Raw genomic sequence first — 18182 nt, 5'->3', positions numbered from 1 at the left:
TTTTTATTTTAAAAAAAATTTATGTAACTAGCATGTAAATTTATTATTACATTAATGCTATGAATTTTGATCAAAATTTGAAAACTAATAAGATTTCAGTCAATGAACATTAATAACTAGAAACCGAATACTAATTTTTCCTTATCTTATAAATTATCCCAATGAATGTTACACACAAAATAAATTATAAAATAATCGTGGCATGTTTACATTTGGTCTGTCATTTTTCTACATGCATGTAAGAAATATTTCCTCCCAACGTAAAAAATTGCAGAGGAATCCAAAAATGTTTTTACTAAAAATGTTTTTAATCATTTTAAAAGTAATTTTCAAATGAATTCTAAATTACAGTATCTTAAAACATCATTATTGAAATATTCAAGTTGGAATTTTATTTGCTCTTCGTCAAAGGTAAAAATTAAAAGTAAAAAACAAGAACTTATATATGATGTGCCTGACGCCGTGACAATTTCGTAGTTCATTTTTAACTCTTCCTCCCTCTCACTCTGTCTTCTCCTCCAAAATTCCCTACTTTAACGAAACCAAAATACAGACAGACAAGGAAATGGAAAACACCACTGTCATCTCCGGCGACAAGCCCACCGTGATGGTCACAAACGACGACGGAATCGAAGGCCCTGGCATTCTCGCTCTCGTCCAAGTCCTCGTATCCACCCATCGCTACAATGTCCTCGTCTGTGCCCCCGACTCGTACGTAAAAAAAAAAAAAAAAAAAAATTAAATATTTAAATACTCTTCACTTCCCCCATACAAAATACAATCCTTCATTTTTTTTGCTGATACATAATTCGTATGCATTTGCAGGGAGAAGTCGGCAGTGAGTCACTGCATCACATGGCTCCATCCGATTGCTGCCAAGAAGGTGCATATCAATGGAGCAACAGTGTTTGCTGTTTCTGGTATGGAAGTTTCAAAACCCCAGAATGTTTTTTCCAATTTTTATACAAAATCATTACTACCATTTTCCCCCAGAAAGTTAAAAAGTAAAAAAGCTTTGTTCTTGATCAACTTTGTTTGCAGGATCTCCAGCTGATTGTGCTTCTTTGGGTGTTTCCAAAACGCTTTTTCCTTCAATTCCTGACCTGGTAGATATTTCTGACTTCTGCACTCTTTCCTTTGATCACATTTCTTATCTGGGGTTTTGCTGATTGGTAATTAGTAATTACATGTTTTACTGTTTATACATACAGGTAATCAGTGGCATAAACCAGGGCAGCAACTGCGGTTATCACATGTTAGTAATCTTCTGCTTTCTGTTTCCTTACATAATTTGTTATCTTGATTTAAGATTTTGCCTCAAAATTCTCACAATAAAACATAAAGATGTGTATTTGCACCAGCTTTGACCAGTGAAACTGAAATGATTATCTTTTAATTGTTGAAACCCAATATAGTTTTACACTAACTATTTGCTTTTGAAAAGGTTTAGGTTTCCAAAAGATGGTAGGGTGAGGAAACTAGAATGATTTTTATTCCAAACACAACTCCTCACAAAGAGGTAATCTTTTCCCAAAATGTTGAGAAGATCTAACATTTTCATGAAATCTAGAAAACACACCTACTAAGTTTTGTTCTCAAGAGTCGCTTACGAATCCAGTTGTTCCTAAAAATTTCAGAGTGCTAGTTTTACTTTTCTTGCTTCTTTCGGCCCGTAACAATATTGACAGAGTTCTTTATTGTAACTGTAGTGTTTACTCTGGAACGGTGGCTGGTGCCCGTGAGGCCTTTCTTAACGGTGTACCTGCTATCTCTATATCATATGATTGGTAAGTATAAGGTTTGATGATTACATTTGCTTGATGAACAATATTTTCTCTGCCCATGTATGACTAATGAATCTTATGGAATTATGAACATTTCAAATAGTTAGGGTCAGTATTTAGTTCCTCTTGTAATTTTATTTTTCCTTTTTTTTATTTTTATTTTTTACTATGAGAAAAAGTAAATTCTTGTTTTCTTTACCTATTTTTAATCTCCTATATGACTACATTGAGTACTGGCCGTACAGGGTTAGAGGTAAGAGCAACATTAATGACTTCACACTTGCTGCCGAGGCTTGCTTACCGATCATAAATGGAGTACTGGTGGAATTAAGAAACAAAACCTATCCTCAAAGATGTTTCTTGAATGTAGATCTTCCATGTAACGTTGCTAATCATAAGGTAAATTCCGGGGATACATGCTGTGTTCTGTATTATTCAGTATAGCGACCTTCGTCCAATGCAGTTTCTCCTTAACATCTACATTTGCCAACTTGCACGCCTACTTCTCTGTCATATCTCTTTTCTAATGTGCTTGTAGCGAGTCAATTTAAAACTGACTATACTGCACTAGACAAAGCTCAACGATAGGCAAAGTGATATCTCTTTCCTAATGTGTTTCATCCGGGGTATTGCACTGCAGAAATAATTTGTATCAGTAGCTTTTCTTTCTTTCCTTTCCTTATTCGGCTCTCGTTTTCTTTTCCTCCGACTTCCTTTCAATGCAAGATTTGTCTGCGACTTCCTTTCAATGCAAGATTTGTACAGTAGGCAGTTTGTTTAATGTTACATGCTTTAATGAGCATTACTCAATTGCACATTAACTTTGGTTTTCTTATAGTGAAATGGATCCCGCTTCCAGTTTTATGACAAGAGTATTAGTCTTTCTATTAAGCATTGATATTAACATGTGGCGTTGCAATATTGTTCTGTTCTTCTCTTGTGCCTTCATAGGGGTATAAGCTGACTAAGCAAGGCAAAAGTATAATAAAAATGGGGTGGAGGCAAGTTACTTCTGACACGGAAGGTGGAAAAATGTTGTCAACAATGGTAAATTCAACTGCATCAGCTGAAAGTGATACATCAACCACGCCAGCTGAAAATCTTTACTTCGCCAGAGAAGTGGGTCCTTTTCTCTATCTTTCTGCTTTATATACTGTATTCTAGGCTGCCCCCCTTTTCCATTTTTTGTTGTTTTGTTTTAAATAAAACTGGATTAGTTATTTACCTCCTTGTCATTTCTTCCGTATAAGCACAATAATTGGCTTGTTGTTAGTTCTTTTGGTTAGGTAATTGATTGAGAAATCTTGAATCCAAACTGATGAAGGAATCAGGTAACCAAAGGGTGCAGTCTTTGGTGTCTCTCTGTTGGTGCTAGTTCTTTAGAAACTGGTCTAGAAACACTCCACCTAGAATTTCTGAGTTTACTCCATCACTAACATTTCTCTGAAAAAGTTACCTTGCACTTTAGCAGCTGAGAGTTTAAAAATTGCCCAAGGGGCTCTTCTAATTGTGCATCTGGTTGAAACAACTTTCTTTTAATCTGATCCTTTTTGGAGTACATCAACATGGGGTTGTTGAGGGACACGTTCGATTCTTCTGTTCTTCCTTTAAAACGAGTTGCAATTCTTGAATCGAGGTATCTTCAAATACCAGCAAATTTAGGGGGAGAAGGGTGGTCAGGGGCCTTATTTACAAAACTCATATTTAAGCATTGAATGATAAATTTGTAATGTTAAAGTTGTATCTTTAAAACTGGTTAGCGCTAAATGCTGGGTTATCCATGCTGAAGTTTAAAGTGCTGTAAATTGAGAACTGACTCAATTTGGTTCTGTCTGAACATGAGTTGGTAACGATGGTGGCGATACCGATATTAGTTGCAGTTGTTGCCACAAGGATAGTAGGGAGGGAAATGATGGTAATAATGTATAAGGTTTAAACAACATTCAGTTTAAGGTTAATTAATATTTTAGATGATGGAAGTAAGGATGATAAAACTTGCTTTCTTTAATATTCTGCATTCAGCAACGTGCAATACTTTCTGAGATATTTTCATGTGTTGGTTTCCTTTCTTTCTCGTTCTTTTGATTGTGGTTGACTTGGGTGAACGAGTAGTACAAATCTGAGCTGTTTAGAACAGCCAAAATTAAAAGGAATATTTTCCTGGTTTGCTTGCGTCATTTCGGGGGTAACTCTGTTTCCAATTTTGTAGGTAAGGGGTGCCCAAGTTGATGAGGATGATGACCACTGCTTTCTTCAAGAAGGATATGTGCGTATGCGTTTTAGTTTCTGCAAATGTATCTTTGTAGTTTGCATGACCATACACTAACACAGTATTCACGATTCATCAGATTACTGTCACTCCTCTTGGTGCCATAACAAATGCTGAGATAGACTGCCACACCTACTTAAAAGAGTGGCTTCCAAAAGTGGTTGAGCGTTCCTCTCCATCAGCTTTATAAAGCTATTAAAGCACCTGGTTAGTATAACACAGTAAGTCTTCCTAAGCTGTTTTTCTTTTATGTATTGTTAATTTTGAACAACCTTGAAATCTTATGTATTTGTGTGATCACACGCGGTCTTGCAACCGTTTTACTAATTAGTATGAAAGCGTTCTATACATTGAGTACTTGAACTTAATTCGTTGCCAATTAAGCCTTCGTGTCACTAAAACGCTTGCAAAGTTCCACAGGTTTAGTCTTAGTGATCACGAGAGTCATTGCGACGTAGTATTTTACTGTTATTGAAAGGAAATACTCGTATGTGCAGGATTTCTGGAGGGAATTTTCACGCTAACGTACGGATCCAGCAAATTTCTGGATGATTGGCTGCTACGGTGCTACTCTGAACAGGGTTTTCAGTTTTACTCTCGACATTATATATACTAAAACTCACTCTTCAGCAATAGTAAAAGAGCGGAAATGCTCCTGATTTTTTCGGTCCATTACCATTTTGCTGCCTACTTCATACAATAAAATACTTGTATTGCCCATGATTACCACGTGTTGATCATCCTTTGTCCTCTCAGGTTGCGTGTCTATGATCGTTGAGTTGTGGCACAAAGAAAGATAAAATAATTAATTAAAAAATTGACAAAAAATTATTTAAAAAATATGACTTAAATCAGGTCACATGGTTTGTGGCACACAACACAATAAAAAATTATAAAAATATTGAATGCATGGACAAAATAATTATTAAAAAATGTGAGAAACCCACCTATCCCCATTGCTTTGCCTTTTGATTATTATTATTATTATTTTTTTGCTCGACCTTTTGCCTTCCACACCGAGTCTCCTGCAGTAGGTGGCACGGAACACGATTTGTGGCACAGAACACAATAAAATATTATAAAAACATTTGAATGCAAAGTCTCCTGCAGAGTGTGGGCATAAAGAAAGATAAAATAATAACAAAAAAAACTGACAACAAATATTTAAAAAAATGAGTTAATACAGGTTTGTGGCACATAACACAACAAAAAATTATAAAAAATTTTGAATGCATGGAAACCAAATATTAAAAATTGTGAGAAGCCCCGCTATCTTCCACCTTGCCTTTTGTTTGTATCATACTTGACCAATCCCGAAACTACTAAGCACCGGTCAACAGCATACCGTCAAGGACCCACAAGACTTTTCCTCCAACCAGGAGGCCAATCACAACACGACACATGTCGGTATCAGAAGCCAATCATAGCGCGACACGTGTTGATATCAATCACAACACGACACGTGTCAATGTTAGAACAAAGCTAGAAACTCTCTTCTATAAAAGGGGATCATTCTCCCACAATAATCCCTAATGTCATTTGTACTAAACCATTCACTAGAACTCACTAAAAGAGAGCTTGAACCTATGTATTTGTGTAAACCCTTCACAACTAATGAGAACTCCTCTACTCCGTGGACGTAGCCAATCTAGGTGAACCACGTACATCTTGTGTTGTTTGCTTCCCTGTCTTTATTCATTTACATACTTATCCACACTAATGACCAGAGCAATCTAGCGAAGGTCACAAACTTGACACTTTCTGTTGTACCAAAGTCCTCGCCGATTTTGTACATCAACACCTTTGGTTATTTTATTTTTTTGTTTTGCTCTGCTTTTTGTCTTCCACGTGTTGATCATCGGGGATTTTCTGCTGAGAGGGCTTCTCCCTTTATCTTTCATTTTTATCTCTTTCTTTCCTCAATTTTTCCTTTGCTTTTTCTGCTTCTTTCTTTCGCGTTTTAGCAAACGGTGCTTCGTCTTTTTTTTGTTTGTGTGTCGTCATTGTTATTATGGGTGCATGATTTGGTTCTGTTTTGTATTTTCGGGAAATGGTGTTGTTCGTTTTTCCCAGGTGTTGTGTTGCCATTTTCGCGCTGGTTCTACTTTAGGTATGTCGTTCTTCTTTTATTTTTATTTTTTTTCCCACTTATTTTTGCTTATTTTATGTTCTTGGGTAAATTTGGTGTTTAATTTAGAGCATAGAAAATAGGAAATAATTATTAAAAAATTCTGTTTTTGGATGAATTTGATGTTTAAATTAGAGTAGAGAAAATAGGAAATAATAAATAAAGAACGAAAGAGAAATTAAAAAATTTATGCTTTGTTTGACCAGGGTAAATGAAAAATATAGCTCCAACTCCTATCAATAAATTACAATCGTATATAAAGCTAGCGAAGTTAAGAATCCAAATTTACAGGATATGAAAACCATCGATTCCCGGAACTGCTCAAACATAAGCAAAGTAGGTGATTTATAATAAGTGACTTTTTCTTTGTTCTTTATTGTGCTACCTAACTGAGTTTTAGTATATGTATAATTTATCATTGTACATTTTTTTAAAATTTTTCTATGATAACAAACAATAAATTTTTTATACCTTCTTAATTTTTTAAACCCATGTATATCTGATGGGAAGAAAAAAAAATATTAAAAAAATGTGATTAAAACTGGGCCACATGATTTGTGGCACAACAAACAATAAAAATTTATACCCGCCCATGTGTCAGTCATCGCCACAAGGTAGTATCTCTACCTTTGTTCTTTTTTCTTCCGTTTTCCTTTGAATTTTTCTTTGTTGTTTTTCTTTGCTTCTCCTGCTTTTGGCAGTCGTTTGCTTTCTTTGTTGTCTTTGTTTGCTTCTCCCTCTCTTACCAGTCCTTTTCTTTTGATTTTGAATCGTTCTCAACACCTGAACCAAGTGATCAATCTTATAAATGAAAAAGAGAATATGTGAGAAGAGCGCTTTTCATTCCTGGTGAACAAAGGTTTGATATCTAATTTCATACTATTCTCAAATATGATGTTTATATTTTTACATCATGTTCTAAAAAATTTCCATGTGTTCACTTCAACTTTCTTAAAATTTACATATCAAACATTTTCAATAATTATAAAAAAAAAAAAAATCATCTTTTCTTCTTTCTGTGAAAAACTATATCAATGTTGCATAATCATTCAACTCAGTGAATCTGAAGAAATTTCAAAAGTCGATCCAAGAGAATATGATGAGGTTCCGATCAAGTTATTAAAAAAAAAAAAAAAAAAAAATCACCTCCTACTCAGGCAAAGCCACACAGCAGCACTGGAAACAATGATTAGGTTAGTATGCTTTCAAGTTGTTTTATCTTTTCCTCCATTACCATTTAAATGTGATACTAAATCATATCTAAATATGTTCTGTTCTATTCCTCTTTGTTCAAGTTGTTTTATCCATGACAACAAGGGCTGAAGACACCTTTCACTACTCTGATCAAGAATGTTTACCGTGTTTTGTTTATCTATATTAAATCATGTTTAACATGTTTAAAAACCTGTGCATATCTTTTTTTGCCCAAAACTCAACAATATTTTTTGCATCCCCATACAACATCTCCTCATTTTTTGTATGCAAAAGCTGGAACACACTATATTAGATGGGGTTATTAGAGGAAATTCAGTTATTATAATGTTTTTTGTATCTTTATACCGGGAATTTCTATTTTTTGTAACTGAATGTAATCCTCCTGGTCCAGAAATACATATAACTGCTACAATATAATGGATAACTATAATTTGTATCTTTATATTATCTAAATTTAACCTTTTCCAGTTAATGTTTTTCCAAATTCATTGTTGCTATCGTTGTTCCTATTTTGTAACCGAAATTTTTTCATTTTTAACATCTTAACTTCAAACTTGCGGCAACGCGCGGGTATTAAGCACTAGTTGTTTTCAAAATGTTAGTAATGATTATATGAACTTGTTATTATATTGACAGTTGGGAACCCCCATTTTATACAAAATTACTGCCATTCTGTGAATTAATTTGGTAGCAAGTCTCCTCATGACCGTCGTTTAATTTAATTTTTGTAAGGAATGGGGACGTTTTAGCTTTTGTTAAAATTGCCTCTGAAACTTGTAAGCTATTTAACAAAACCTATAAGCCGGAACTATCAACTAGGTACTAGGATTACATGACAATTCCTTCTCCAAGTATAATACAGTGTTTACCATAAAGTAATCATATGAACACTTACCTGTGTTCGATGCCATGTCTAAGTTGCAAGCTAGTCTTCTACTCACACTACTCAATAATTCCCTTACTGTGTGAATAGGTCTCAGTAGTCTATTAGGGTTTTTCTCGTATGGGAGCAGAGACTACGACTTGATATATATATATCAGTTAGGGTTACACCACTGGCCTATCAACAGTTGTATACCCTTATTAGAGTCCTATCATGATTCAACATCTTTGCATTAAACCTTTATCAGGATTTGTTTAAGTTAGTTGCATGGATATAAGACTCCATAATCCTTATGGAGTAGAGACCAACTGTATCACTTGTACATCAAATAACTCGTAAAACAAGTTACTTGTTATCCAAGCAATATCAAACACTCATTGTCATTCACTAGAACTTTACAAAACTTTCTCAGCTCAGCTAAGTTGCTAAGAACAAAGTCAGCAACGAAACTAAATGAGATTGGTGCCAAAAACTTGAAACTCCTACTGTTAGTTTATTACTAGAAATAAGCAACCTAATTAACACCATTTTGGAAGGGAAGTGATTTTGGCACGTACATTTTCTCATCATACACTCCTGCCGATTTTTGGTATTTTGATTGAATAAAATAAAAAGAAAATTAACAGTTATAAACAAATAGGGGTGTTGATAAGGAAAAAAGGAGTGCGTGAATCATTTCTTTCCATATTGCGAGTCTTCAGGGTGAAAGTTTACCATAATTCTAGTTTGAATAGATCCTAGATCTACGGCTAGGCAACTCGTAAAAAGGGTTTTTTTTTTTTCTTCTAAATATCTTTATTTTATTCACATAGAACACCACGTGATAGTGTATGTGTGACATAAATTGCACTAGGTAATTAAAAACTGAGTTTTGCCAATTTATTTCTTTTGTTGTAATAATATGGAGGATGTGCACTTTCGGAGGGACAAGGATTGTCTACCCTCCCATTTCCGGTGCCCTCCCGTGCCCTTCTGTTTTGTATGGTCACGGTTAAGTCACGTCAACATTTTATATTATTTTTTTTATAAAGATAATACGACAAAAATGAATAGTAATATAAAATATTGACGTAGCTTAACCGTGACTATACAAACAGAAATGCACGGAAAGGCACCGAAAGTGGAAGGCCAGACAACTTTTGTCCCTTTCGAAGACTTGTCATACCCTATAAAATATCTAAAAATCTAGTGAAAAATATTGGGGTGTGTGGAGGATATGCACTTTCGGAGACTTGTCATACCCTATAAAATATCTAAAAATAGAGTGAAAAATATTGGGGTGAACTATTCACACATTCCGTTTTATTTTACATACTTTTTGTTAATTTTTATCCGTTGATTTTCTTCAATTCATCCGATCCGATAATCGAAAATTAGAAGAATGTGTGAAAAATAAAATGGGTTGTGTGGATATCACATCCCAAAATATTAAGATTAAAGAAAAACTAATGAAAATAATTTAAAAACTTTGAGTTTTAAAAATAAAGACAAAATAAATGGTAAAGTGAATAGTATCAGAATTGACTTTTTAGTGTAAAAATATGATTTTTCATTAAAGTGAATGGTATCGGAAGTTTTTCATTAAAATTCCTTAAGGTTAACCTCACTTAAATCTCACTTATGACGTGGTGTAGTTACATAAGCCCAGGTGTCTTGCTTCCAACGCATACTTAAATTAAACAACAAAAGAAAAGGATAGAAAAAAATAACGTCTCAATGCCACTTCATCCAAAATTGGTCATCAAACTTTCAAGTCACACATAAGAAAATGACATAAATGATAGGGAAGGGATCCACCAAGTTCTGCTCATCAACTAATTCGAGCCCTTGAAATTTAATCCAACGGCTATAAACAGGAATCCACTTTAAAAGTTATAATAACTTTAGCCGTTGAATCAAATTTCAAGGATCCGAATTGTTTGATGAAAAGGATTTAGTGGAAGGAATCCGAAGATGATCCATTTCCTGAAAGACATAAAGTAATGACCTAAAGACAATTTTGATTATTGTTTTTTTATTCATCCATGGACTAGGTCGGAGGACACCGAGATTCAATACATTTTCTACTATGCTAAAGGAATTTAGAGTAATGCAAGAAAGATTAAATTTGTAGATTAAATTAGCAAATCAAATTAGGTGTCTCTAATAGAAAAATAGCAAGTTTATCAACAATTAAGTAATAATCCAATCACCAACTTGCATGTCATTTAGTTTACAATATTTAGTCTACAAATTTAGTCTCCCTAGCATTAGTCAAATTTTTAACAAAATTTTATAAATCAAATAATGTGGCTATCGACAATTGGATTATTACTCAAGTGTTGATTAACGTGCTTATTTTTTATTAGTGACAAATCAATTAGTTTGCAAATTTGGTTTCCATCAAAGGAATACATAACAGCATTCTGAAGATAAAAATTTGAAAAAAGAAAAATCCATACAAATAATAGAGTGCATTTTTGCTCACCACCATTTAATGTAATGTATGCTTATCATCATATTTATCACATTTAGATGAGTTTGAATCTTGAGATTTGTGCTTATCTACTACACGAATCTCAAAATTCAAACTCATCTAACGGTGATTAATAGGGTGGTGAGCAAAAATTCTCTCACAAATAATATTGTAATACAAGTAAACACTTTTAATTAAATTTTTTTTTTCTTTTCCAAAGGTAGAATTTATTTAAGGGAACTTTAACGTAAAGCTCCCGGTACTGTTCACTTTAATAAAAAAATCATATTTTTACACTAAAAAATCAATCCTGGTACTATTCACTATACCCTTTATTTTGTCTTTATCATTAAAACTCAAAGTTTTCAAGCCCTTTTAATTAGTTTTCTTTTTATTTAAATCATAATCGAATAAAAACATTTACATCCTCAGCTAATATGTTAAACAAAAGCTTAGACCTTAATGAATCCCACAAGAAGGAACCAACACACGCCGCCCTTGCATGAGCAGCAAGGTTCCCATCCTGCGAAACATAACAAAAATCAATCAGAGAAAATTTGTTTGCAAAGTACCATACGTTGTGAAGAATAATCTCCAATGAAGTATCAACAACATATTCCCTCTTTTTCATTTGGATGGTGAAACACTTTTAATTAATTGAGTTCCAAATTCTTTTTGTATACGCAAAGAATTTGAATTGTTATATTTATCAACAGTCAATTCTAACTCATTTTGGCATTTTATAATTGTTGTACTAACTAACATGTTGTTTGAATAGTCATTTCATTTTAATTTTTTTTTTAAATTGATAATTCGTTTTGAAATACTTTCAGTTTCCAAGTTTTATCTTTTATAAAAACCGAATTTAAAAACTCAAAAAGTAGATTTTACGTTTTAGTTTTTAATTTTCAGTTAAAAAAATAAAATAAAAACAAAATGGTATGAAACAAAACGATTCCTAAAGATGTCTTCTTTATTGATCAAAATCTTTAATTCTTATATTCTATTATTTGTCTTGTCGATCACATTGTAAAGGGATTGTCCACGGCATCCCAAATTTCAAATATAAAACTACACATAAAAATTTCGTCACTACTTTTTCTAGAATCAAAGTCAATAAATCACATTATTTTAGATTGCTTGACATTTTTGTGCAATCATAAACTACTTTAATGATATGATTTTTTATATTTATTTTAGACACGTAAATCATGGAGGGTGTCCCATCCATTCTTTGATCCACAAACAGAAGAAACAAAGAGAACCACCTCAACCACTGCAAATAGACTAAACAACGAAAAGAAACACGCATGGAAGAAACAGAAAACAACTAAAACCAACTGCCCTCTGATTAATTTGTGCATAAACTGCATGTCTGATCGTATTCTTTTGCTGCCTTCATGAATGAAATACGTCGTCGATTCTTTTTAAAGAACCATGTATCGTATCTGAATATGTAAAAGAAAGATTCATTCAGCTTTGAAGCCATTCAAAAAACTCCCAAATCACAAGAAAGGCATATTTCAATATTAAATTTACTGGAACGGAAACTGAGGAAAAACCTTTTTACATGTACACCGAGTATCAAAATAAAGTGTATATATATGTGTGTGTGTGTGTGTGTGTGTGTGTGTATGTATTTAAATAGTGTATATACTTGGCAGCAGGAAATCTCGCTCACTCATATGCTATGAAGAACACTGGAGCCTTCATATATGAATTCATGGTTTTGATGGTGGCAAAGGCAAAGAAGGTGTAGTACGTGTATGTGCATGGGCCTCCACTAGTATTGACCACAGGACATGCACATCCTCATCGGGGCAGGATTTTACATCCTCATACAGAATGTAAATCCCTCTTCCTGCTACAAACAACCACAAAAAGATCCTAGATATTAGTAGTTGCAGTAGATTGTAGATATTAAACATGAGTGTTTGTGTGCGCGTGCGACACAGTTTCCGAAAGAAGAGGTTGATATTGTGCGGAAGGCTCGAAAGTGGTGGCAAATGCAGGTTGTATGCATGAACATGGAACTAGAATGTGTAATTGCGTGTGCAGAAGTATGGAGAAAATGTAAGGGTTGGAGAGAGTGATGAGAACTTACTTTTCTTCGGAGCGGAATGGAAGCGAAACCACATCTTCTTAAGAGGAGAGAAGATGGAGTGCAGCCACCCCATTTGGAGAAGAGGATGTGGCGCTCATGTAGGTGAAACCAAATGAGAGAAGAAATAAACAGTAAGAGAAAGGAATGGAATGGAAGATGAAATGTAGGTATTGCTTAGAGAAAGGGTGAAGTTTTTAAAGTCACTGTTTTCTATGACAACGTGTTCACTTCCATTCCCTTTGCAGTGCAGGCCTATCATGTATCACATTTTGCTCTTGGTGCCATGTCTTTGTCACACACACACACACCCTTTTATATCTTATAGCACAAGGAGCCACCCCACCAATCACATTTGCTTTTTCATACACTTCTTAACAAAAAAAAACGTTGTCTCTCTCTCTCGTGTTCCTTATGCCTCAAGCAACATTTTCTGATTTCTGCTTACTTTTTTTTGCTTTCACTTTCTGAATGCTTTGTTTATTATTGTCTCGAAATTCTCATCTGATTTAATAAATTTAAGGGCTAGAACTAAATAGAGGTATGCAGAAAAGAAAATGAGTGTGCGGAAATTACTTCCCTTGTTTCTTTTACCATTTTAGGTCACTTTTTGTGTTAAGTAAATCCCCAAGCTTCTCATTGGAGTCTTGTACAAGGCCTGTGTCTTCAGTGCCTCCACCTTTTCCCATACTCCAATTTGGTTGCCTTAGAAGTGTGTCTCAGACCATGGTTTCCTAGCTGATTCATCAACCCTTCGGTTCCACACCATTCTTAATTTGCATTTGATTAGTCCTAATTCTCTAATTAGGAAAGTGACCTTCATGATTGAAGGAACATTCATCATATGATTGATAAGATGAAGAAAACATAATCTCCTACTCTCGTATGTGAGAAATGGCCTTTTGTGCTGCCAGGTTTTTGAGGATTAACCCCTTTTACCATCTTAATCACATATGTTTATGATTAGACAGTCTGTCCCAATCACAAAATTAAGACCATTTCTAATGGAGAGGGTTAAAGGGCTGAAAAAATGAACAATACTTGGCTACTCAATTGTTGCCAATTTATAATTTCGTTTTTATAATCAGAACGGTTCATATTATAAATCACCCTATAAAGATCGCCTCTGCAAAAAATCAATTAAAACTAAGGTCATTTAGTCATACAACCGTATAAAAACAAATAAACTGAATTGGTTAAAGCATTACGAGCCGTCTATATATTTGCTAGAATAAATTGACTCAATTAACGACCTTAGTTTTAATTCAATTTTTGCATAGATGATCTTTACAATGTAATTCATAGTATGAACAGTTCTAATTATAAGCATAAAGCTCTTTGATTCAAACACTAAAAATTTTGAGTAGAAGCTCCTACTTATCTTTTAAGTACCTAAGTATTATTCCCAAAATATAGCTTGAACAGGACTGGCCAACCTTAGCTTAAGGGGGCATCGGACCGGCGAAGGCATGGTTAAAGGAGCATCGGGCTGGCCAACCTTGGCTTGATACCCAGCCCGTTTGCCGGGGCCTAGTCTTCGTGTGCTAGGATTAGGATATCTCTGAGGAGTGACTAGAGGAGGGCTGGAAGTGAATGAAAAAATCTGAAAGGGGACCTTAAATTCTAGGTGAAATTGCAGCCTCTGAAGCTAATCTATGATCAATCAATCAATCCCAATACAACACAATCCCCAGATTCTGTGCGCAGATGCTAAAATTAGAGATCACATTCAAATTTATGATTTTGCAATACAAACAATAACTAAATTCCAAGTATTTGAATTTAGGTTTTCACTTATTTTCCAGGATTTCCCCAGCAGACAAACAAAATTCAAAGCACATAAGCATCGTAGATCCAAATCAGAGTGAAACAGCAATCAAAGAGAACAGAATTGCAGTACAAAGAGAAAATTAGAGATCTCATAAATAAGATGTTGATTTCCGAATAACTTTATTTTAATACGCTAGTTTAATCAAATTAATCAAGCCACTTAATATTATGGTCTAATAGTAGTTCTCTTAACTTATAAGTGAGAGATCTTAAGTTTGATTCTCGTAAAAGACGAGTTTAAACCATATTATTGCTAGCCCATTGCAAGTTTAAGCCTAACCTCTCCCTTTTAGTGTAGATAATATCGTTTGTTAAAAAAAATATAAATTAATCAATAAATTTAAGAAATAAACTTTGTAATAATAGATTATTGAAGGGCAATGTTTAGTCCATCCGACCGGAGATGAATATGAATATGACTTGACATCATTTATTGTAGAGTTATAATATGTACAAGGTTAATTTTTTTTTTTAATAAATGATATTATCTACAGTAAGGGATGGAAGATTGAGCTAAGCCTCAATGGGCTAGCAATAATGTGATTCAAATTCGTTTTTGACGAGAATCGAACCTAAGACTTTTCACTTATAAGTGAAAAGATGTACTACACCATAGTATTAAGTAGCTAAACGGAACCATGGTTAGCTCCTTAGATTTGGAGATGGTCTAACAAGTCCAAAACAGTTCCCCAGCTGTTTCATTGGGCTTTTTTATATTATCAGAGTTTGGGTCTGAAGCCGGTAGTCACTAAACTGGGCCCTATAATAAGGGTTACAGAAAGCGCAACACTCCTTAATGCATTCTTACCGCCAACCTTACAGTTTCTATTTAATTTGCAGGCAACTATTTGTGCTTGTTAAAATCTCAGTTGCACACTTTGAGGGGGAGACTAAATCTACATATTAAATTTAGAAAATAAATAATGTGTCATTAATAAGAAATAAGTATGTTAATCAACACTTAAACAATATTTTGACAAAAAAGAACTTAATAATATTCAATCATTAACTTTCATGTCATTTAGTTTACAAATTTAATTTCTCCAACATTACCTTAGGAAAGACCCATACTTAGACCGTTGGTTCCTTTATATACTAATAATCTCTTTATATTAATAAAAAGGTTTTTTTTATCATAAATGATTTTAAAATTGACATATCCCATCAAGATGATCCGTGAAATTGAAAATCGGTCAATGTAATCTCTGAAATTTGTCACTAAACATCACTGTCGTCCTTGCCTCAATTTTTTTGTTAGTGTGCTGACTTGGCACACGTGTAAGCTCACCATCCAATGATATGATGCCACGTGGATTTAACAAAAGAAAGTTTTAGAAGTGTTTTAAAATTTATTAAAAAACGGGCCAAGAAGAATGTACCCGGCCGCATTTCCCCACTCCCTATGCGATGTCCGCCATCCCCAACCCCAAGCAGCCGTCCATTTATACACTTTGAAAGCATTCGTGTCGCTTCTTACGTTGTCATCGTCACTTTCCCTCTAATCATTTATTGTCATCTTCACCTTTGCTTTATTCTTTTGCTTCTAAAGAAGAACCCAGCCCATAATCTTTCATTCTCTTTTCATCTCTCTCTGCGATTTTCTCTCCTGTGTTGGCACAACAGTTATTGGGGTTAGAGGTAGGTGATTCTGAAATCAGATTCGTCACCAGAGCTTGCGTAGCTTCCATGATTTCCGATTGACTTCCTATTTCTGCAAACCCGGGAGCGAAGACGAGAGATAAAGCTTCCGGGTTTTGATTTTTTGTCTCTATATACGAGTCGCTATAAAACATCTGAAACGCGAGATCGATTCGTCCATCTCGATTGTTTTTATATAATTAAAAACTTGAAAAATAAAAAATGGAAAAAAAGAACAAGAAGATGAACAGCTGGGCTGGGAGTGGCTGGGGTGGGAGGGCAAGAAGAAGATGAACACTTCATATTCTTTATTTATGTTTTTTGCATTTTTTAGTTTTTAAGTATACAAAAAGAAAAATTGTTTTTAATTCTATAATAATATTTAACAAAAGGAAAAATTCTTTTGTTAAATCCACGTGACATCATATCATTAGATGTTCGGTTTACATGTGTGCCAAGTTAACACACTAATAGAAAATTGACAGAATTAAATGGCATGAACGATATTGATGTTTGGTGGTAAATTTCAGAGATTAGATTGATCGATTTTCAATTTCAAGGACTATCTTGATGGGATAGATCAATTTTAGGAATCATTTATGATAAGGGAATTGTTATTAGCATTCCAAAAATCTCATTTTATACTTCAAACTTTCTATATTAAGAAAGAAAATTACACTTGTGAAGAATGTGAAATGAGATTTTTGAAGTGTCAATAACACTTGCTTACAATAAAAATCCTTAATAAAATAGTTTAGTGATCTTGGTCCCAAACCTAACCTACCCAATGGGGTTGTTTGAAACCGAGTTGTATTGGATAGATTGGGGCTGCCTCGACCGGAGTTGAACCACTGGTTCAGTTGATCCACACAGCGGCCCAGCCATCCATCACTGTTTTGTCAAATTGACAAGGACAAATTGTAAAGGACAAGTTACAGCGCAAGCGCAGCAGTAACACGCACCGTGAGGTCCTTGCCTAATATGGAGTCTGACCCATGACACCTGTCCACAATATTGAACTTATACGCGGACCTACCGTCCAATGAATGTCCTAGAAATCTCATCAGTCCAATAAACAAGAGATCCTCTGGCCCAGAAGCTCAGCTGATCAAACCCATATGTGACTCAGTGACTGTGACATCGTCTACAGAACAAGGAATTCGCATAATTATTGATTTTTACAGAAGGATGTCATTCAAGCCCAGAAGTAAAGATGATCCATCTCCATCTCCACTCCGAAAGTTTGACCTGCCCAGTCCCCACTCCATATATCATACGGGTTACAAGATGATGCAACTCATTTTTACCATTTAGTGATGCAGGTCTCACACTGGCAAGGCATGTGCATTGCACTTGATGTGTCTTGAAATGATCTCCCATATTTACTATATAAGGCCTATTAGATTATTAGTTCATGTAAAGATAGCCATTGAGACAAAAAAAATTAAGATCTAAATACTAAACCTTTGTGGTAAAGTTCATCAGGATTTAGATCCCAAATTAAAAGGTTCGCCAACTCTCTGTTAATTGTTAACATGTGAGAATTATATGTGACGTTAAACAGATAAAGTTAACAGAATTTTGACATAACCTTTAGTTTTTTGGGTCTAAATCATAATATACTTCACCACAAGAGAGAGGATCATCGCAGAATCCTCTTTGTAAGGATCCCGGGGATCCTCCAGTCACATCCTTTCATCGTACATCGTGCAGCCAGTTTTTGTCAATACTGTTGATGAGTCCATACTATATCATATATTTTACTCTAATCTTAGTTTTAATTTATTAGTTATTTTGGTAGAATTTTGATACTTTGGATTATATTTTCAATGTAGGTCATTCGACTTCCTCTGAAGCAAAAAGTAATCAAACGGATGAA

At 34.3% G+C, this 18182-nt stretch overlaps 1 protein-coding gene across 2 annotated transcripts; it reads left to right on the top strand.

The window, feature by feature from the left end:
* The first annotated feature begins 492 nt into the window (after positions 1-492).
* On the top strand, positions 493-4761 carry LOC137732503 (uncharacterized). Of its 2 annotated transcripts, none has more exons than XM_068471819.1 (10): positions 493-711; positions 826-920; positions 1042-1106; positions 1212-1255; positions 1710-1787; positions 2030-2183; positions 2736-2903; positions 3994-4050; positions 4133-4274; positions 4551-4761. In XM_068471819.1, the coding sequence occupies exons 1-9, from the start codon at positions 566-568 to the stop codon at positions 4241-4243; spliced, it is 918 nt and encodes a 305-aa protein (XP_068327920.1). In that variant the 5' UTR covers positions 493-565; the 3' UTR covers positions 4244-4274; positions 4551-4761. The 2 variants fall into 2 exon arrangements, with proteins under 2 accessions (XP_068327920.1, XP_068327921.1); XM_068471820.1 differs by having other exon boundaries at positions 4133-4260; positions 4551-4718.
* Positions 4762-18182: the final 13421 nt, after the last annotated feature.

Source organism: Pyrus communis, chromosome 4, assembly GCF_963583255.1.
Source record: "Pyrus communis chromosome 4, drPyrComm1.1, whole genome shotgun sequence".
NCBI lineage: Eukaryota > Viridiplantae > Streptophyta > Magnoliopsida > Rosales > Rosaceae > Pyrus > Pyrus communis.
This window is presented reverse-complemented; position numbering and strand designations above follow the sequence as displayed.

Bases quoted from the DNA above. Each gene is read 5' to 3' on its own strand.
- LOC137732503 (XM_068471819.1), top strand. From the start codon at position 566: ATGGAAAACACCACTGTCATCTCCGGCGACAAGCCCACCGTGATGGTC. The intron at 921-1,041 runs GTATGGAAGTTT...CTTTGTTTGCAG, and splicing joins AACAGTGTTTGCTGTTTCTG to GATCTCCAGCTGATTGTGCT. The intron at 2,184-2,735 runs GTAAATTCCGGG...GTGCCTTCATAG, and splicing joins GTAACGTTGCTAATCATAAG to GGGTATAAGCTGACTAAGCA.